The sequence below is a fragment of the Hemicordylus capensis genome, chromosome 3 (assembly GCF_027244095.1).
Source record: "Hemicordylus capensis ecotype Gifberg chromosome 3, rHemCap1.1.pri, whole genome shotgun sequence".
NCBI lineage: Eukaryota > Metazoa > Chordata > Lepidosauria > Squamata > Cordylidae > Hemicordylus > Hemicordylus capensis.
Window position 1 is genome coordinate 198,834,799 of NC_069659.1, and position 19,958 is coordinate 198,854,756.

General features: G+C 44.7%; 1 protein-coding gene across 6 annotated transcripts in view; it reads left to right on the forward strand.

The window, feature by feature from the left end:
- The window catches only part of VCL (vinculin), a 176,068-nt gene that overhangs the window by 86,060 nt on the left and 70,050 nt on the right, over positions 1-19,958 (forward strand). For 5 of the 6 annotated variants that reach the window (XM_053306579.1, XM_053306574.1, XM_053306575.1 and 2 more), the window contains exon 2: positions 19,310-19,380. In XM_053306579.1, coding sequence (XP_053162554.1) covers positions 19,361-19,380 — 20 coding nt within the window. In that variant the 5' untranslated portion in view covers positions 19,310-19,360. Of the gene's footprint in view, positions 1-6,644; positions 6,676-19,309; positions 19,381-19,958 lie in introns of those variants that run through there. The other variant, XM_053306577.1, reaches the window with a different exon arrangement.

Here is a 19,958-nt window from a genome sequence, read left to right on the forward strand (position 1 = left end):
GATAAATCTCAGTTTACAGAAACATGATTTTTTTTAAAAAAAAACACAGCACTTCCTATCCCTTATGAAAGGAGAGATGGGAATTCAGTTTGGCTTGCAGTGGGCTTTTGGTTCCATTGGTTATTTCTCTTCTGCTTGTTTTAGGAAGGAAAATAGAGATTAGTTTTAATGACTGGGAAGCTAAATCTGATTGACTGCACTGAAACTAGTGCTAGCAGGTGTATTATGTAGCTTTTATACCACTATTCAGTGTATAATTGATGGCAGTTGAATTGTACTATAAAAAGGTCTGTTAAAAATAGTCTTTGGACATTGTGGGAAGTTGAATGCAGCTATGGTTCAGGGAAGTATGCCACAGTAGTTTTGAACCAATTGGGATTCTTGGGCAGCATTGCGCCCTAATCCACCAATCAATATGGCTGTGTCATTGTCCCATTAGTCTCACCAACAGCATCTATGGTTCAAAGTCAGAAAGGATGCTACTTCTATCTTAAAGGTGTCTTTCGATCAACATACCTGTGTGTTACTGGACCTGGAAAGTGCATCAGGTTCCTGGTGCTCTCCCATCCAGTTAAGCATGTGTCAAGGTTGCTTCAAGACAAGAGACAGGGATGGGAGCAGTTGACATAGAATATGCTTGCACCAGTGGACTGCATGCTGGCTGCCTAGTGGGAAAACTAGTTTGTGGTATTCATGGTTCATAACTTGTTCCCCTTCAAAGACCATTGGTCTCCAGTATCTATTGAGCAAGAATATCTGTGGTGTTCAGAAAGAAATGTAGTTGCAGTTGTTTCAGAGTCATGGGAATGAGGCCTTGTTGCTAAATTCGGGTTGCTGTCTCTTTGGCCTATGAAATCTAGTGTTTGTACTGTATAGAGTTTTATAGGCAAAGCACAGTGTTCAAAATGGAAACTGTGGAGTGCCATAAACTATGGACTTAAAAGACTTTCCCCCTTCAAATTTGTACTGCAGAATACAAAGCATGCAAAATTTAATCTAGATGTGTTACTTCTTCCTTAAACAACAACAACAACAACAACAAATCTGCTCTTTCTCCAAGGAGCCCAGAGCGGTATACATAGTTAAGTTTCTCCTCACAACAACCCTGTGAAGTGGATTAGGTTGAGGGAGAAGTGACTGGCCCAGAGTTACCCAGCACGTATCTTGGATGAATGGGGATTTGAACTCGGGTCTCCCTGGTCCTAGTCCAGCACTCTAACCACTACACCATGCTGGCTCTCTTCGTCTTACTTTTTGCATCTGTCTTTCAACTTTTTGAGTGGATATCCTTGCTGGAAGATGTGTAGGGAGTAGAAGTAAATTCAATTATTTAATGTTAATCAGTACATCAACATGCTTTGCAATCTTTAGTGGTTTTCATGGTTTTCAATCAGTTCTACTGATGAGTACATTGTGACTTTTGCATTATAGCAATGTTATACTGCAGTGTTTCTCATTTCTTGGGCTACACATGTTGAAATGAACTTTGAAAGATTGCAAATAGAGTACTCCTGATGTCAAGAAAATAATGAATATTAAAAGGTTTCTCTCTCTCGTGTGTGACTCAATCGATATCTGCACAGCTGCTTGACAATGTGGGGCACTGTTGTATGTTTAACAGTAGTTTGCTCAAATTGGGCATGCATTTCATTCTTATACAAAACACTTCCTCCCCATAAAATATTATCAGCTTCCAACGCTCCCTTTTGCCTGGTTACTCAGAGCTTAGGGATAGGACCTCCCCTCCCCGCTTCCTGGTCAATGGTGATACTTGTGGGATTCCCTCAGGCTGTGTTGGGGAGTTCTGGTACATCCTTGCTGCTGCCCTCGGGGTGATGTCATCCATATTATCAGATAGAGAAGGAAATAGATTCATCCAAAATGATTTTTCAGAACACTCTTCAGTGCTTCTCATCACAAAATCAGTAGCTCCCTGCAGCTGCTTTGAAGCAAAGAAAAAGACTTTACGATCTGACCATGTTGTAGTTTGGCCCTTGGATGTTCTTTGGCTAGCTTACAGTTTCTTCATGCTCCATCTTAAGTGTGAACTGATTGAGACTGTCTGGAGACACTGCAGCTGTTCTCTTATTTCACTGTTCATTTGCTTCTGAGGACCAGACCTATTTGTCCTGATGAATAGACTGCAGTAAATTATGATGGGCGATTCAAGGGTTGCCTTTTCTCTTTCCTAGCACAAAGCAGTACAGATTGGTAGAGCAGAGCCAAATTTAGCCAAACAGTACAAATCTTTGTTCTCTGGACTAACATTCTTGGCCAAATGCAGGAGAGGCTCATGGAGATGCTAAAGAGTTAGGCATCCATGGATGAAGATTGCATTTTTGGTTCTGCATGGGAATTTTTTAAAAAATTGCACACTTTTGAACAGAAGAATGTTCTTATATAGAACTCTCTGGGAGTGGGGCAGGGGTTTGTTTCAAGATTATTTGGTAGGCATATAATAAACTGAAATGAGGGGTTGGCCATAAACATTTCTAGTGAAGGCGAGCGGGGAGGGGGGTGAGATAAGTCAAGTGGTATGTGGGAAGGAGCTCCACTTCTTGACACAATTGTGTCTTAGGTTAATGGAATCTGAATGTCACCTTGAGGTAATGACTTCCCAATGGGGAAGAGGCATTTTGCATGATTTATCTTTCTAATGAGAGTTAATTGTGTAGAATACAGGCAGAAATTATGTGACTGGTCCATTTACTGTTGGCCTGATCTGAGCAGGTTCTAGGTGAACATATGAAGCTGCCTTTATATCATTGGTCCATCTAGGTCAGAATGCTCTGGGATGCACTCCCTATGGATAATAGAGGCTTGAGAGGCTTTAGCAACCTTTCAAAGAGCCCTAAAAGCATATCTTTTTAGCCTGGTCTTTAGTGATTACAGAAATGATTTTAAACTGTTTTTAATTTAATTTGTATTTTTGTCCTTATATTTGTGAACCATCTAGAGCAGGGGTTCTCAACCTTGGGTCCCCAGATGCTGATGGACTTCAACTCCCATAATCCCCAACCAAAGGCCATTGAGGCTAGGGATTATGGGAGTTGAAGTCCAAGAACATCTGGGGACCCAAGGTTGAGAATCCCTGATCTAGAGCCATCTAGGTGAGGTAAACAAAGTCCTAATAAACGGGCTGGCAGGGGCTCTCCAGAGTCTGACAGCATTCTTTCTCATCCTTACATATGGAAGCTGGGACCTTTGGCATGCCAAGCATGTGCCCAGTGAGTGAGCTGAAGCCTGGATCAGTTGGAGCGCTGTCCAGAAGGAGCAGCATGGGTGGTGTCAGGGGTGGGTGAAGTGGGCCTCTGGTGAAGGGCCCACAACCACACACCCCTGAGATTCTAGAGCCTATATGGGGGTGCCAGGAGGAGGCAGCAGTACCCTGAGTCTCTTGTGCCACTGGCCTCCTGCGTCTGCAGATAGGAATGCTGCCGAGCTGGCGGTAGCACTGGTGTGAGAGAGTAGTTGCACTCTTCCTTGGCAAAGAGACTTCCTCTTGGAGCTCCATGCAATGACACAGGGCGCTCTAGAATGAAGTCTGAGGAGGGGCTGCCAAGAGACTCGGTAGCAGTGTCTCCCCTCCTGTTTCTCCTTGAATGGGGGCGGGGAATGTGGCGGTAGCAGCTCTTCTGCCTTCTCCCACCCTGAGTATGAAGAGGAAGAGCTGCTATCACCAATCCCGACACATCCTGCTGGCCTTCTGGCAGGGTAGGAGAAGGTGCCTGCCCATTGCTGTCACCCAGTCTCCTTGCTGCCTCTTTCAGGTAAGGCTGGGGCAATGCACCAGAGGAATAGCAAGGCATGTGCCCTGTGGGTGGGAGACCCAGTGCAGGGTGGCCCCGTTCCAGAGTCGGTGGTGCTGGCTATCTTTCTTTTGACTAAGGCTGATGAAAGAGAGGCTTTTGGCTGCAAAGCAAGGGCTGAATCTTGATCTCTAAACTTTGGCAGAAGTCTGTTGCCTCCTCGGCTCCCGAATCCTTGGAGGTGACATAAAGAATCTGGGGCCAGGGGTCAGTGAGCATCCCTCCCCCCCAAATACTGCAGCCTCCCTGTTCATGGCATTTGGGGGAGCAGTGACGCTACTGGCTCCACATTTGTCCTGGGGCCGGTGGAACATAGGAAGCTGCCATATACTGAGTCAGACCATAGGTCCATCTCGCTCACTATTGTCTACACAGACTGGCAGCGGCTTCTCCAAGGTTGCAGGCAGGGATCTCTCTCAGCCCTATCTTGGAGATGCCAGGGAAGGAACTTGGAGCCTAGATCCTCTTCCCAGAGCTGCTCCATCCCCTAAGGGGAATATCTTACAGTGCTCACACTTCTAGTCTCCCTTTCATATGCAACCAGGGCTGATCCTGCTTAGCTTAAAGGGACAAGTCATGCTTGCTACCACAAGACCAGCTCTCTTCCCTGTGTGGGGTCCTATTGCTCTTCTTTGTAGAATTCAGAGGAAAGAGTTGTGGTATACAAGGACAAGACAGTGGAGTTGAGGAATATTAATGGTTTAATGAGACACACATTATTTACAGAGAGGCAAGTGCAGCAGAGAAATGCTTGACTAACAAGCAGAAGGTTGCCAGTTTGAATCCCCGCTCGTATGTTTCCCAGACTATGGGAAACACCTATATTGGCAGCGGCGATATAGGCATATATATCCTCTCTCTCTCTATATATATATATCGGTATATCATACTGTGCAGGAGGAGGCAATGGTGAACCCCTCCTGTATCCTACCAAAGAGAACCACATGGCTCTGTGGGTGCCAGGAGTCAAAATCGACTTCACAGCACACTTTACCTCTAACTGCAGTCTGCCTTCAGTGCTCTTCCTGCTGGCTGTTTGTTAGCCCCATCAATGAATGGATTAACCAAAAACACCACACTCCTCCGAGGAGGTATCTTATGCTTCAAGGTCTAGGCACAGGTGGTTCCTGACCCTACCCGCTCTGGTGTTTGGTTTCCTCCTGCCTTCTCCTCCTATTGTGTTAGACATCTTCCTTACAGTGGAAAAACCTTTGCTTGCTCAATGGGAATAAAAGCTAGGAAGCATTTGCTGGAAGGCAGTCCTTCTAAGCTCCCTCGTTAAATCAATGACCTCTAGCAAAATTTGAATGAGTGATAATTATTGGTAGACAGCTGGCTTATTAAGCATCTAGCCTTATAATCTTGTATGTCAGCTGGTGGGCCCACTAAATTCTCCTGAATGGCTTGATGTGGAAGTTGAAACATTAGATGTGGATCATAAGTGCACTAGGGGAATCTGTAACCTCTTGGTGGTAGCTGGAGTTCAGAGAGAAAATATATACATTTCTGGCTCAGTTGTAGACATACCGGCCTTCGACAAGCCATTATTTCTAAAATTGTAAAACAATAAAATTTTCTACTATCTCTGTATGGTTTTGTGCTAGTGGCAGTGAAACCTCAGACACTGATATGTGTAAATTGATGTGGTGGGATGGAATGTTCAGCTGCTTGGGGGATCTAAACAGTCTACAACCCTGTTTGCTGTGAGGGATAGGAAAGTTATCACATAGAAATCTTCATGTAATGATTGCCAAAAAGCTAGTAATATATTGCTTGCATAGAAGACAGTCCATACGTTCTCAAACTGGAGTCAGACATGTTTTGACCCTATAATGGTCTTCCTCAGTGGCTTGAAACTTTGAAAGATTCAGACTCCTGGTACTTGGTTCAATGAACCCTAGCACAAGAAATCCTATTCTCATCTAATAACAATACTCCAAACCACTTGGTACAGATAGCGGAGGGGCAAGGCATGCCTTTCAAGGGGCAGCATGTGGATTTGAACATACTTCTGCCAGTTATGGAATCCTTCATATAAGGAGGGGGTGTGCTTTCTCCCACCAACCACTGTGCCTGACAGACAGGGAACTGGAGAGTTTGCAAGACTGCTTATCCCTTGGTTGGTGTTTGTGCTCCAAGAGGGACCGTTGAAGAGCTACTCCATCCCAATCCCTCCTCATCTTGAGGAGTAGCTTTTGTTTTGTTTTAAAGCAGCAGAGCTCATTTATGCCAGCACCAACTGTGCTTCCTTATTAGTCCACTCCTGCCTTGGATCCTCCTCCTGCTGCGAGGGAGATTCTGCTGTTTTAGTAGATGAACAAACACAAACAACTTCTAGATACAGCTATTCTTTAGGATGAGGAGGGTTTAGGGTGGGGTAGCTCCTCTTTTCCAGGAGAGTAGAGGAAAATCCAAAGAGCAGATCTTCCCTTCTGCCTACTGTAGCTGTTGATAGATGGAAGTGGTGTTCCCTCTAACAGGGATTCCCAGATGTTGTTGACTGCAACTCCCATAATCCCCAGCCAAGAGCTGTTGTAGTCGACAACATCTGGGAATCCCTGTTGGAGGGAACACTGGATGGGAGTCTGCTTCCTCCTCCTCTATCTAATATACCAAAGCTGTCAGAGGGGTAGTCGAATACTCTTACTCTCTCATTAACGGAATAATGTGTGACTCAGATCCTTTGAATGTTGGTAGCTAAGAACCATAATGGTCACAGATTTAACACTAACTTGGGTGGGCCTTTTGTTCTCACTTAAGAGCAGATGCCGTTACTTGCATGCTAAGTTTATTTTGCCAGATTCTTAAAGATCTGGATGAAGGAGCTCAGTAAACAGACATGCTTAAGCTTCCCAAACACACAGAAGTAAGTAAGCTTGAAGATTTTTTTTAAAGTCTTGTCACTTTAGAACTGCTAATCTGAAACCTGAAGGAAACTGCTTCCTAATAGTCTTTCTGTACTTTATAGCTTGGTAGCTTAACATCAAATGAAGAGTGTCCTTCATTTGTGCATTTGTTGATTATCTCATTCAAAGCTCTTGCCTTTGCACAGTACAAAGTCACTAACTAAACATTCCAGCTAATTTTAAAGTAAGTCATGTGGGTACATTGTTCAGGCTCGTGCATCAGTTGGGCATATTCTTTTAAAATTCTAGGCATGTCGTCAATGCACATAGTATTAAACGTTCATTGGTTGCATGCTAATATTAGATGACCAGTAGATGATCTTGCAGTCTTTCGGTGGCTGTAGGCACTGTCTTGTGAAAGCTGCTGCCCACAGCTCTAATTCCATGGTGGATGGGTGATCTGTGCTTCCATGTGTTAGGGTGGTGATGCCACAGGTTGGTTGTGGAGCTCTTGTACAGAAGACATAGTGGCTTGTATGTAGAAGTGCTGGAGAGTTAAGAGGACTTGAACTTTACCAATTGCTTTCCCAAACAATTAGATGCTGTCTTGTCAGCTCTGTAGGCTGCTTTCGGTGTTAATTAGTAATGTAGGAAGGAACAAGGAAAGTTCTTTTAACATTAATCAATACATTTTCCGCTGTAGAATGACATTCATGGTACTTATTTTAAAGTAGGCTAAATGAGCTGTGTGCATGGTTGTCTTTGATCCCTCTAGTATTCTGTAACATTGTTGCATATTATTTTGGCTGTCTCTGAGTGAAATAAACCTTTCCTGTTGTATTGCATTTTGGTTATTTCAGATATCTAAGGTGTGAAAGTCAACGGCTTCCTCCTTGCTTTAAGCATCACTTTCTATTTACTTGGTTTGTGAAATTCTATTGTGCCAGATGTGAAAACGGGCTGAAGAGGCTCTGTGTGCATCTTCTTGATGTTCTCTGCTCTTGATAATCTGAAATGAAAACTGCTCTGCATTCTGATCTCTCTCTTGTATCCTGTAAGATATTTTGCCTAAATAAAAATGTATTCTTCCAGTGCAAGAGCAAGTGGCCCTATCCATCCCCAGCAAAGCATCCCTCCAGTGGCTGTTGCTGGTGTCTTCTTTATGCTTCATTTTTCACCTGTGCTGGAGCTCATCAGATAGGGTTGTGCACTGAGTATCCTCGAGACAGGACTAGATCACATGAATGCTAGTTTCTTTCTGCCAAAGTCGCCATAGACCCTGTTCTGGTCCTGTTCTGCCCCTGCTAACTGGTCTGTGAAAAAGCTCTTCAGCAAACCACTCTGCAGGCTAGTTTCTGAGCAATCTCCCCTGCCACCTTTTTCTTTTCTCCCTCCTCACCTCCTTCCTAGATTGTGCTAGGGTGGGAAGGGAGCTGATTTAGCCTTTTTCATTTTCTGTTTTCCTTTTTACCAACAAATTAGCTTTTTCAGTTCCAATTTGGCCATTTTCTCTTAGCCTTCTGCCTTTTTATTGTGTTATGGAATGCGCGCACACCGAAGAATTACTCAAAGGCTCCCTCTTGGAAAGACCTCAAGCAGGCAACCTCAAACGCTGGCGGTTCCTCCAGTCTGGGCAAGGTTAGCATCTCCAGTTTGCCCTTCCCAGCTTCCTGCCCCTTTGGCAGCTGCAGCAGCAGGTGAAAGCCAGGCTCCTCACAAAGCTTCTAAGAAACTCAAACATTGTTAAAGGGGGGAAAGCGAAGGCCTACTGATTCAAGCGGTTTGCAAGCAATCCAAACCGTGCCACCAGACTGATCACAGGCAGCAGAAAAGATGCAAGGACAATCAACTGGCATGCTAACAGTGACTGAGGGGGAACCCACGCATCCCACCCACCACACTGCCTTCAGAACCACCAGCCATGGAGAACTTATCTACTCCATTGGCCACTAGAACACGCCAACGTTGCCGACAGCTCCTGTAGCTTCCGTGGAAGCTTCCACCCCTGTGGAGCAAAATCTGTAGCTATCTCCATGCGGCCTGGGCAGCAAGCCGAGTGGCATTCCCAAGTGAGCCCACTTCCCCTCCTCTGGGGCTGGTACCACCCTTCCTCCTGATGTGACTCTATGGCTAAACGAGCTTAAAAAAGCAACCAACCAGGGAATGCTTATCTCTTAAGGAGATCCCCCCCCACCGCTATGCCCCCCACAGCCCCGGTGCCCAAAGTGGCATCTCAGGCACCTAGAAGACCCCTCGGGCATCTATCCTTCACCTCTCAAGATTGGTGGGTCGTCAGTTTGGTCTCCAACGGTTATTCCCTCGACCTCTCCTCCCTTCCTCCCCACCGATTCTTGGTTTCACCACAATCCAAGAAGCCGGACAAACATCTCCGGAAGATTATGGCTATTCATCCCCTTCTCCAGATCCGAGCAGTAAAACACGTACCATTGACAGAAATATGTCAAAGTGTCTATTCACTCTTATTTCTTGTACCAAAGAGAGATGGCACATGGAGAGTGGTCTTAGACCTCAAACACCTGAACAGGCTAGTCAGAAATAAGTAGTTCAGAGTGGAGTTGCTTCACACCATCAAGGAAGCTATTTATCTGAATGACTTCCTAGCCTCAGTGGATCTATCTGAGGCCTACCTTCATGTCCCTATCTTTGCACATCATAAGAGATTCCTTCAGTTCTCCTACGACAACAACCATTACCAGTACAGGGCACTCGCATTTTAGCTCTACTCAGCCCCACATGTCTTCACGGAGATCATGGTGACAGTCATTGCACACCTCTGCCTGCAGGGAGTGCATATACAACCGTAACTCAACAATCTCCTCATCAGGGCTCCCTCCTTTCGGCAAGCCCAGGAAGATGTGCACCACACCCTTCAGTGCCTCAGTGACCACGGCTTCATCATGAATATAGACAAGAGCCATTTCCATCCATCACATACTCTCCAACACCTGGGAGCACTGTTTGACATGCCAAAGGCCTCAGTAGCCCTGCCCAAGGGTAGAAAGGATGGGATTCATGCTCTGCTGCGTCCCCTCCTTGATTGCTGATGCTCCTATTCCAGATCCTAGACTCCATGATAGGGTGTATGGCGTGCACTCCTTGGTCCAGATGGCACCCCATGCTCCGGCAAGGGCTCCTTCTACCACATCAGGAAGCAATCATGGTAGGCACCCACAAGCAGATACCCTTACTGGCCAAGGCCTGCCGTTCCTTCCACTGGTGGCTCTCCCCAGTGCTTCTCAAGGGGCTCCCACTGTTGGAGCCAACACGGATTGGAGCCAACACGGACACCAGCGTAAAGGGATGGGATGCCTAGTGAAGTTGGCTCAAGGCCACTGGTCAATTATAGAGATGAGAAGAAGCATAAACTAGCTTGAGTTCCAGGCCGTGAAGCTCGCCCTAATACAGTTCTACCATCTCCTTCTTGGAAAACACCCTGATAAGAACCGACAATGTCACAACCAAAGCTCACGTAAACTGCCATAGTGGCACAAGATCCAAGTTTCTGATGGAGGAAGCAGATCTCCTGTTTCAATGGGTGGAGTCTCGCCTGGCCTCCATTACCTCAGAACACCTCAGTGGGATAGAGAACATGCAGGCAGATTGGATCAGTTGCCAAACAGTGGACCCGGCAGAATGGGCTCTCCACACAGAGGTCTTCAATCAAATCACCACCCACTTGAAGGCCACAGGTCGACCTGTTTGTGCCCCACGCTAAATAACCGCCTCCCCTGCTACTTCACCAGGTTCTACTCACTTGTGGCGGAAGCATAGAGGAGAACCTGAGGCCATGGGGCCATGAGGGAGTTCATGGCCTCAGGTGCTTTTCCACCAACAGCCTTCATCACAAGGGTTTTCAAGAAGATGGCCCAGGAAGAAGCAGAGCTGATACTAATAGGGCCCTACTGGCCTTGGAGGCCCTGGTTCTCCGACCTAGTCAGTTTCTTTGTTCGATCTCCATGGTGGTTGCCCCTTGGCAGGGATCTTCTGTTTCAAGGCCCACTATTCCGCCCAGAACCCAAGTGGCTACATCTCTGCACGTGGAGGTTGATCTCCTGAAACTAGTGGCCAGAGGCTATTCTAAACTGGTCCAAGATATCATCCTAGCCTCCCGGCAACCATCTACTAATAGAATTTATCAAGCCACCTGGGTAGCCTTCTCTAGATGGGCTCCTGCTGAATGTATCGATCCTAGCATGGCTGGGGGTTCCGAGGAACTGGCTTTTCTGCAATCTGGTTTGTCCATGCATCTGTGTCTAAATACACTCAAACACCAAGCCTCTGTGCTGGCTTCAGTCTTGGATCTCTTGGCACCTAGCTCCGGTGCTTCAGGCCTTCACCCACACATCTCTAGATTCCTCAGAGGAGTGTCCAACCTGGCCCCTCCCCTTGTGAAGCATTTCCCACCATGGAATCTCAACCAAGTACTGAATTCACTGACAAAGCCTCCCTTCGAACCGCTAGCCTCAATTCCTCTTAAATTCTTTCACTGAAGGTCCTCTTCTTGGTTGCCATCACCTCGGCATGGAGGGTGTCTGAGCTAGGTGCCCTTTCGGTATGCAAAGAGCTTGGCCTTTTTCAAACTTGCCTGATTTGGTCATCCTAAAATTCAACCCTACCTTCTTGCCCAAGATTAATGCCACCTTCCACCATTCCCAAGGCCTAGTTCTACCTTCCGTCTGCCTGTCCCCATCCCATCCCAAGGAAAGAGCCTGGTACAAGCTGGATGTGCGCTGGGCCCTCCGCATCTATATCAGACAAACCCAGGAATTTCACAAATCAGACTCTATGTTTCCTTTTTATGGGTGCTCCCTGGGGAACAGGTTTCTAAATCTACCTTATCCAGATGGATCAGGGCTTGTATCTCCCTGACCTATGCATCTGTTGGTCTCCCTGCGGGTGGGGAGGAATTCTGGCCCATTCTACACGCAGCACGGCTACTCCTGTGGCTTTCCCTGCACATGCTCCGCTCACAGCGATATGCAGGGCAGCTACTTGGTCTTCCATCACGCCCTTTATCTGTCATTATAAGATTTCTTCCTTTTTGGCCCCACAGCTGGCATTTGGCCACAGGGTCCTCCAGTAAGTTCTCTAACGTTACATCCTTCCCACCCACTTCTTTCATACTGCTTTTGGCATGTCCCTATCTGATGAGCATCCAAGATCCAATGCTATAACAGAAAATAACCCCAATAAATGTAGATCATATTGAAAACAGAATCATCATCTATACAGGGTGATATGAGCGAATCACATAAGGCAAATAGATAAATAAGATACGCAGTGTATCGAACAACAAAGATGTAAACATAAGAACAGTATAGTACATGCAGTGAAAGAACTAAATATACAAACAGCACTCCGGTATCACGCTGTTTTGAGTGTCCTTTTCAAGTATTAATGAAAGTTCATATATTCTTCCAAGGACACCACTAAAATCTTCTTCAAAACTTCAATACTATAGAATGAATCTTCTTCAAATTGTCACATATCAGGATAAGACCTGCAGTCTCGCATGAAAAAGATTCATTCTACGGTATTGCTAGTTTGCTTCTTGGATTCTCTTATACGGATCCATTACGCTTTTTGTTTGGTGCCTACCTGATGAGCACCAGCACAGGGGGGAAAGGAACATTGAAGGGTTCTTTCCCCCTGTGTCTGGAACTCATCAGGCCCTCCTGGATGTATATAGTTTTCCCAGTAATTCAGTGGGCAACTAATGGGATATATTTTTCGCTCAGTTTTGTGGGAGAAATCAGCTCTCAGGGCAAAGAGTGTGTAGGCTTTGGTGTATGTTTTTCTTCTTCTGTTGCCTCTCTCTGACTTGAGTTTTGTGCAGTCTGTTTTTATCCTTCATGGACAGTCGCTCTTCCTCTACCTGTGCTGCACTCTGTTACAGTCCCAGAACTGGGGCTATGGGGCCTTCGGCAGAAGGAAACTACCACTCGCGTGATCCAGTCCTGTCTCGAGCATGCTCAGTGCACAACCCTATCTGATGAGCTCCAGAAACACAAAGAACCCTTCACAGTAAGACCAATGTTCCTTTTTAGATCGAGCCCTTTGGGGACAGGGAGCCATTGCATTTATATCTATGAAAAATGCTTTAGCCACCTAATGGCACAGCAGGGAAGCAACCTGCCTAGGGAGCAAGAGGTTGCTGGTACAAATCCCCGCTGGTATGTTTCCCAGACTATGAGAAACAGCTGTATTGGGCAGCAGTGATATAGGAAAATGCTGAAAGGCATCATCTCAGGCTGCACGGAAGATGGCAATGGTAACCCGCTCCTGTATTCTACCAAAGAAAACCACATGGCTCTGTGGTTGCCAGGAGCTGACACCGACTTGACGGCACAAAGTAAACTGCTCTGGGAACTTGTTATTGAAAAGCGGTATATAGGTATTCATTGTATTGTGTACACTAATTTTATGCCACGCCCTGCCCTCCCACAAAGAATACTGAAAATGGTAATTTTTGTAAGGGAGCTGAGAATTCTTATAGATGCTGAATCCTGCTTGGCTTATAGAGTTTCCTAGAGAAATAGAAATGACTGAAAAACTGCTTAAGGTCTGTAGTACAGGTATGCCATGGACAGTATGTCATTGAACTATGTTTCTCTTCTTCTTCCACCACAAAGTCACCCTCCCAGATGTTTGTCTTGCTAGGGAAAGAGAATAAAAACCAAAGAACACAAAAAGATGCTAATGCAACAAAGGCAAACCGGTTTATTGTAGTACAACCTCTCTGGTGCTGGCTTTATAGATCTTGTCACCTGAAATTTAAAAGCTATCAAGATTACTCTTCCTACTTCTGTAGCACTCTGCACATGAGTTGTCTGTGACACAGACATAGAGGCTATGGGAAAGAAAACATTACTCCTTCTGGAATGTGTTGAAGAAAATTAATTGCTTCATTGTAAGACTGGCCTTCCATGGACTCAAAACGTGCTTCATAAAATGCTCTGACAAAGTAGGCTCCTAAGCTTGGAAGCCTGTATCCTCCTAAGTGCTGCTTAAGGTTTCACAAGATGCCCTTTGCCTCTCTGCAAAGAGGACAGTAGTTACAGCCTCAACACGAAGTGTGTTCTCTAACTTTTTCCATCTATGTGCAGAATGAGTTTTGTTCTGGGCAGCAGTACCAAGGCATAGTTGTGTGTGTGTGTGTGTGTGTGTGTGTGTGTGTGTGCGCGCGCGCACGCGCGCGTGTGTGTGCATGCGTGCACAAGTGCATTCAGAGTGGGGCTTTCCTGATTCAACCTGAGCGAGATCTACAATTAGCTGAGTGGACATCAGAAACCTTGGCCATGTGCACACCTTAGAGGAAACATTGGCTTGGGGATAAGTGAGGAGGTTGGCAGGAGGGGTTTGGGGGACAGCCTAAGCCTGGTGGGACAGTGCTCAGTTCAACCTAATGGACCCAGCTGCTGCCAGGGGTCCACAGTGCTGACATGGCAATAGGCCCATTAATGTTGCCCGCTCCGTATGGAGAGGTGTCATGAAAAAGTGGAGTAAAAGGCCTCCAGCATGGCCACTCTTCTGAAAATGATTTCCATTGCAGGTTTTCTCGTTGATTAAAGCAATGACATTTCTTCTGCCAATATGGAACTTCTTTTTTTGAATGTACTGTATGATAGATGTTCAAATAATGCAATTGTTTAACTATATTAAACAGCACACTTTACAGAGATACTCTGTTTTTAGCCTGTTTTCCTTAAGGAATGTAAGCTTATGAGATCGCCTAGCTTTTTTGTGTCCATGTGTGTGTTTGTCCCTAACAACTTTATAATGCCTGTACAGATTTGAACCAATTTTGGAATAACTGTAGGGACACCTCGGTAGTGTAGTATTTGATTATGCTAATGGGCTAACTTGTGAAGAGGATAATTATCATTTAAGATTATAGTGAAAGGAAAGTAGGCAGATTTGTTCTTACCAGAACTTCTTGTTCTATGTTGTAATTGGTAAGGTGATTATGCTTTGGTGAAGTGGTTGTGTGGAAATGTAGCAAAGTGTCACACACACGTTTTTGTCAAGTGTGTGTAAGGGGGGGAAAGCAAATTCATGAATTCCCTCTTTTGTTTGGTGAGATTGTTTGAGAATAAAGGAGTCTGGCCTGTTAATTAACTTACAGCCTCATTGATTCTGCCCAGTGGAGATGCATAAGTCTTAAATTACAGCGGTTCAAAATTGAGCTAGCAAAAATAAAAAAATGGGTATCTGCCAATATTTTGACTGATCATATTTAGATCTCTAAATGAAATAGTCCCCGTGAGGTGAAAAAGCAAAGTTAGATTATCTTTCCCAGCATTAATGTTAGGCTGACACTGACTGTCCTGTGGACCTTGGAAAGACTGGAAATAACATGTAGTGACTGCTGATATGATTCTTGAACAAGTCATCCAACAGATTTTCAAGGAAGTGATGAAGGCTTGAACTTCTAAAGCTAAAATTAGGTTACCTATAGTTTTAAAGGCATTTTTTTTTTAACCTAGTGCAAGGTTGGTTATAACTGTCATTGCTCTTTCTTCTTAAGGAAAAAAACGAACTTAAATTCTGAAAGTGGAGTTTCTCATCAAATGTCAAGCTTCTAGTCACAGGCATTTTGAGACAGATCAAAATTTGTTTCTGTGCTTAGCCAGTTTGTTGTCTTGAGACAGTGAGTGATGTGTAAGGTGACATGATCAGTCACTCGGACTCTATGTTGCTATGACTCTTCAGCTAGCAACTCATTGTCCTTTTTGCATCTTGGCAGGAATAGCAGCTTTATAATTAGCAGGATGTACAAACAGGGAACCAAGAAGTGTAAAGCCTTAGAAAAATTACAGGACAAAAATTGAACTGTGCAGGGATGGTGCTAACTGAGCAAAGAGGCACCTTTTTAAAAGTGGTGATTCTCTTTATTTAGCGGGGGAGATCAACTGGCCCTATCCATCCCCAGCACAGCATCCCTCCAGGGGATGTTGCTGGTGTGTCTCATGTTACTTTTTTCTTTTCTTTTTCAGATTGTGAACCCTTTGGGGACAGGGAGCCATGTTTGTTTGTTTTGTTTGTTAAACCGCTTTGGAAACTTGAGTTGAAAAGTGGCGTATAAATATTGGTTGTATTGTAGTAAGTGCATCTTACAGCTGACTGGAGAAAATATTCTTGTTAAAATTATGTTCTGAACTGGTACTTAGAGGCAGTGATGGGACGGATGTGGATTAACAAGGTGAAACTTAATCTTGGCAAGATGAAGGTGATTATGGTCAGTAGGAGAGCTAACTTGGGAAAGGGGGGTTCGCTTTGTTCTGGATAGAGTAACAATCGCTGTTACTGCCCATCAAGTGCACAGCTTGGAGGTGCTCTTGGAGCCAGCTTTGCTCTTGAAGAGACAAGTATCAGGAGTGGTGAGTGCTTTGGCTCGGTTTTGGCTAGTATGCCAGCTGTGCCATCCCCCACCTTCTTGTATCCCTTCCCATGGAATTGCATTGTGTCACAAAGAGGTTATATCTTGTACAGAATTACCACAAGTCCTCCAGGGCGCTTTCCAGGTTACCTGCTGTTCAGCAGTAGTTTACTTTGGCTTGGCAGGATTGTCTTGAAACTGTAAATAAAAGTGGTTGCGCAAAGCCACCAGCAGGGGGAGCAGTCTTTTCTAGCTTGCGTGCACCATCCTACAACGGGAAAACACAGCTATTTGTTTACTACGTTGTAGCACTGTAATGCAAAGTTTAAAACCTGAAAGAAGGCATCGAAAATGTGAATGGCACCTTGCTGATAGCGCAGGGACTATTATGTTGAAACGCAGGCAGTACGGAGGCACACTTAACGGATATGTAGTGACACTGTTGTAGGGTGTAGTCTGGAAAGCGCCTTGGAGAGCACAAACCCATCGATTTAGCAGATGGCAACAGATTGGGGGGCAGATTAGAAACAAATGTGAGCCCTGGTGGAAGACAATATATTGTGTGCCCAAGACAAAAGAAAGAAAAGAAAAAGAAAAGAGCTCTGTTTTGAAAGCATGCATTGGAGTCTTTATTGCTTTCCAGGGTATTGGTATGTCTGAAATGTGGAGGGTGATAGTAAATCCGAAAAGGGCAGTAATCAGGCTGCTGTTCTTCTGCATCACCCTGTTTGATTGCCAGAGTGGCAAAAGTATCTTTACAATAAGCTAAAAATAAGATTTTGTAATGCTGGGGGATAGGGTGGGAAAAGAGTAAAGATGGTGCTGTCATGGCATTTCCTGGTTGGTCTGTTGGAGGATTTTTTATTTTTTTTAAAAGGGGTTTACTTGCATTAGAATTTTAGTCTGTTTTGTTGGAAGAGAGAGGGAAGAAGGGGAAAGAAAAGGTCAACATATTTGTGCAGATGTGAACAGTAATTTTGGCAAGGCAGTTCTCAAATTAAGGTGGTAATTCTTTTTTTCCTTTTGTAAGACTTTGTGTACTTTAAGTAATTTGCTTGATCAGCAGATTTTCACAATTTTTTTTTTGGTAGTTTGTGCATTAACTGGTTCTGAAATGTCCATTGTAAGCAAGGAATGGCAGCCTCCTGTACTCCTTGTGGCTTCTGCATTTCCCCTCTGCCCTACATAACCAGCAGTCTTCCCTCTAACAGGGATTCCCAGGTGTTGTTGACTACGACTCCCAGAATCCCCAGCTGCAATGGCTTTTGCTTGGGGATTATGGGAGTTGTAGTCAACCACATCTGGGAATCCCTGTTAGAAGGAACTCTGATAACCAGCCACTCTTATGAAGCCTTGTGGCTTAATTCCTTAGTCTTTTTAGTCCCTTGTTTTTAAATCAGTTGTATTATATGCATAATTTTGCAGCCTTCTCCAGTAGCTCAGCCAGGCAGGTTCTTTCTTGAAGATACTGATGAGATAATGATCAATGACCTGTGCAAATAGAAAACATATTTAGAGTTCAGCAAAAAAGGATGCACTCGTCACCTGTAGCTGTTCAGCCCCAAAGCAATTTTTTGTTTGTTTCAACCTTCCAGCTTAATTTGATGATTTAGGTGGTGATCAATGCCAGGCGAGAGGGCTTGCACCATAGAGATATGGGGATAGAGCAACATCCCCTATTATGGTCCTGCCACCCATATATGATGGCTTTCACTTCTCCTGTTTTTGCTTTGTTGCCCCTAGCTCGTTGTCTTTCTCTCATTCCCTCTTTGGTTTTCCGAAGTTGTTGTTGTTGTTGTTGTTAGTTCGATTTCTATACCGCCCTTCCAAAAATGGCTCAGGGCGGTTTACACAGAGAAATAATAAATAAATAAGATGGCTCCCTGTCTCCAAAGGGCTCACATTCTAAAAACAAGATAGACACCAGCAACAGTCGCTGGAGGTACTGTGCTGGGGGTGGATAGGGCCAGTTACTCTCCCCCTGCTAAATAAAGAGAATCACCACGGTAAAAGGTGCCTCTTTGCCCAGTTCCTCTCCAAATAGCACTCTTTCGCTCTGTCTCTGTGGGAGGTGGAAAGAGAGAGAACAAACTTCAATACACAAGTGATCATGGAAGCCCTTGTGATCTTAGAGGGCTTCCTTCTGCAGACAGATGCTGCTGTTTCCATGAACAGTGCAAGGGAGGTGAGTGAAGTGCTGTGGTGATTGCTGACCCATTTTCAACTCTTGTAAGCATGAGCAAGTTTTTTTTTAGTAACATCTGCATAGGGCTTTTGTGTGTGGAAGAGTGTACTCGCTCACTGCTATGTAGAATTACATTTAGGTGTTGTCAAGGAGTGGTGTGCTATATGCATATAATGATTCTTGGGATTTATGTAGTAGTTTTGAGTATTTAGTGTGCTTTATGTACATTATCTTGTAAGGAGTTGCCTTACAACTTCATAAGGTAGGTCGCTATAGTTATCCCCATTGTGCAGGTGTATGGTGGGGGCTGAGAGAGTATGGCTTCCCTAAGGCTGTCTAGATAGTTCATGGGAGAGGCAAAATGTAAACCATGTCCTGATTCATAGCTCAGTTTTAGCTGCTATGCTATGCCACCTCACCAGCATATAGTCCAGGAATAGAATATCTCCTAGGATTGCAGTAGGTGTACTTAATTCCATTCTGATAATATGATAACTTGGGAATAGTGAAGCCAGGCATCTACAAATCCACTTGCCAGTGGTGAGTGTTGGCAGGCATCTGACAAGCAGGACACCCAGCACCACACAGAACTTCTCAGAGGTCTCAATCTCACTGCCATTTTTGAGAAAGTAAGAAACAGCAGAATCCTTTCTGAGCCGCAAGAGAGGGCTCTCACTGTTGCCTACCATCTCTGTATACAAATGACAGAAGTCCAGCTTCTTCTGGCTTCTATGCCAGAAAAGGAACTGAGGGGCGAAAGGCGATTGGTGGTGACCACAAACAATGGCTGATTAGTGAGCTAAAGTTAAATTTGTGGGTCTTGGAGTAAAGCTATATTTTAGATGGGAAGCCCTTGGATTTGTGATCATGTTATGCTAGCAATTTTAGTCTGCTTCATTCCAGTCACATAAGTAGCCGTCTTCTCGTCAGAGCTTTGGGGAACTATTAAACCATGGCAACAGGAAAAGCTGTTTTATTTTTGGTATAACTGATAAATGAATGCTGGATTATTCTGAGGCAGAAGAGTAATATAATAATAATGGCAATCCTTCCCCCCGCCCCCATGCAGGTTGGAAAAGAAACTGTTCAGACAACTGAAGACCAGATTTTGAAGAGAGACATGCCACCGGCATTCATTAAGTAAGTAAACTGAGAACTTAATTATTGATAGTAATTTGGAAAATATTTATGGCTTAGGACTCACTGAGGCCAGCCTGTCTATGGTCTGTATCACTGCAGGTATGGACTTGCATGAAGAAATACTTCTCGATATTAAAACATTCCCTGAACACAGAAAGCTCGCAGGTCCGGGGAAACAGTTAAGCTAGAACACTTCCAGTTCTCTGTGTGGGGGATATTTTTTTTGGGGGGGGTGTCTTTCCAGATGATGATAAAGGTGGCATGTGCAAAGCTTTTGTGCAATACAAATTTCAAGTGTGATCTTACTCTCTGTACAGATGCTCATACAGTTTTCTGTGCTGCTTCCTAATGCAATCTTGCTTTCTGTACACAAGCCAAGCAGGGACCTTGTATTACTTTCTCAGTGCCACCTGCTGGCCAGCTCTTGCATTCTGAAAAACCCCCACTCTTTTTCATGACTGGTTTTGTGGTGACAGGGGAAGAGTGTGGGTTTTTCTTGGAATGCAAGAGCTGGCTTGCAGGTGATGCCGCAGAAACCATGTGTGGTCCCTGCTTGGTGTGTGTATATAGAGGGTAAA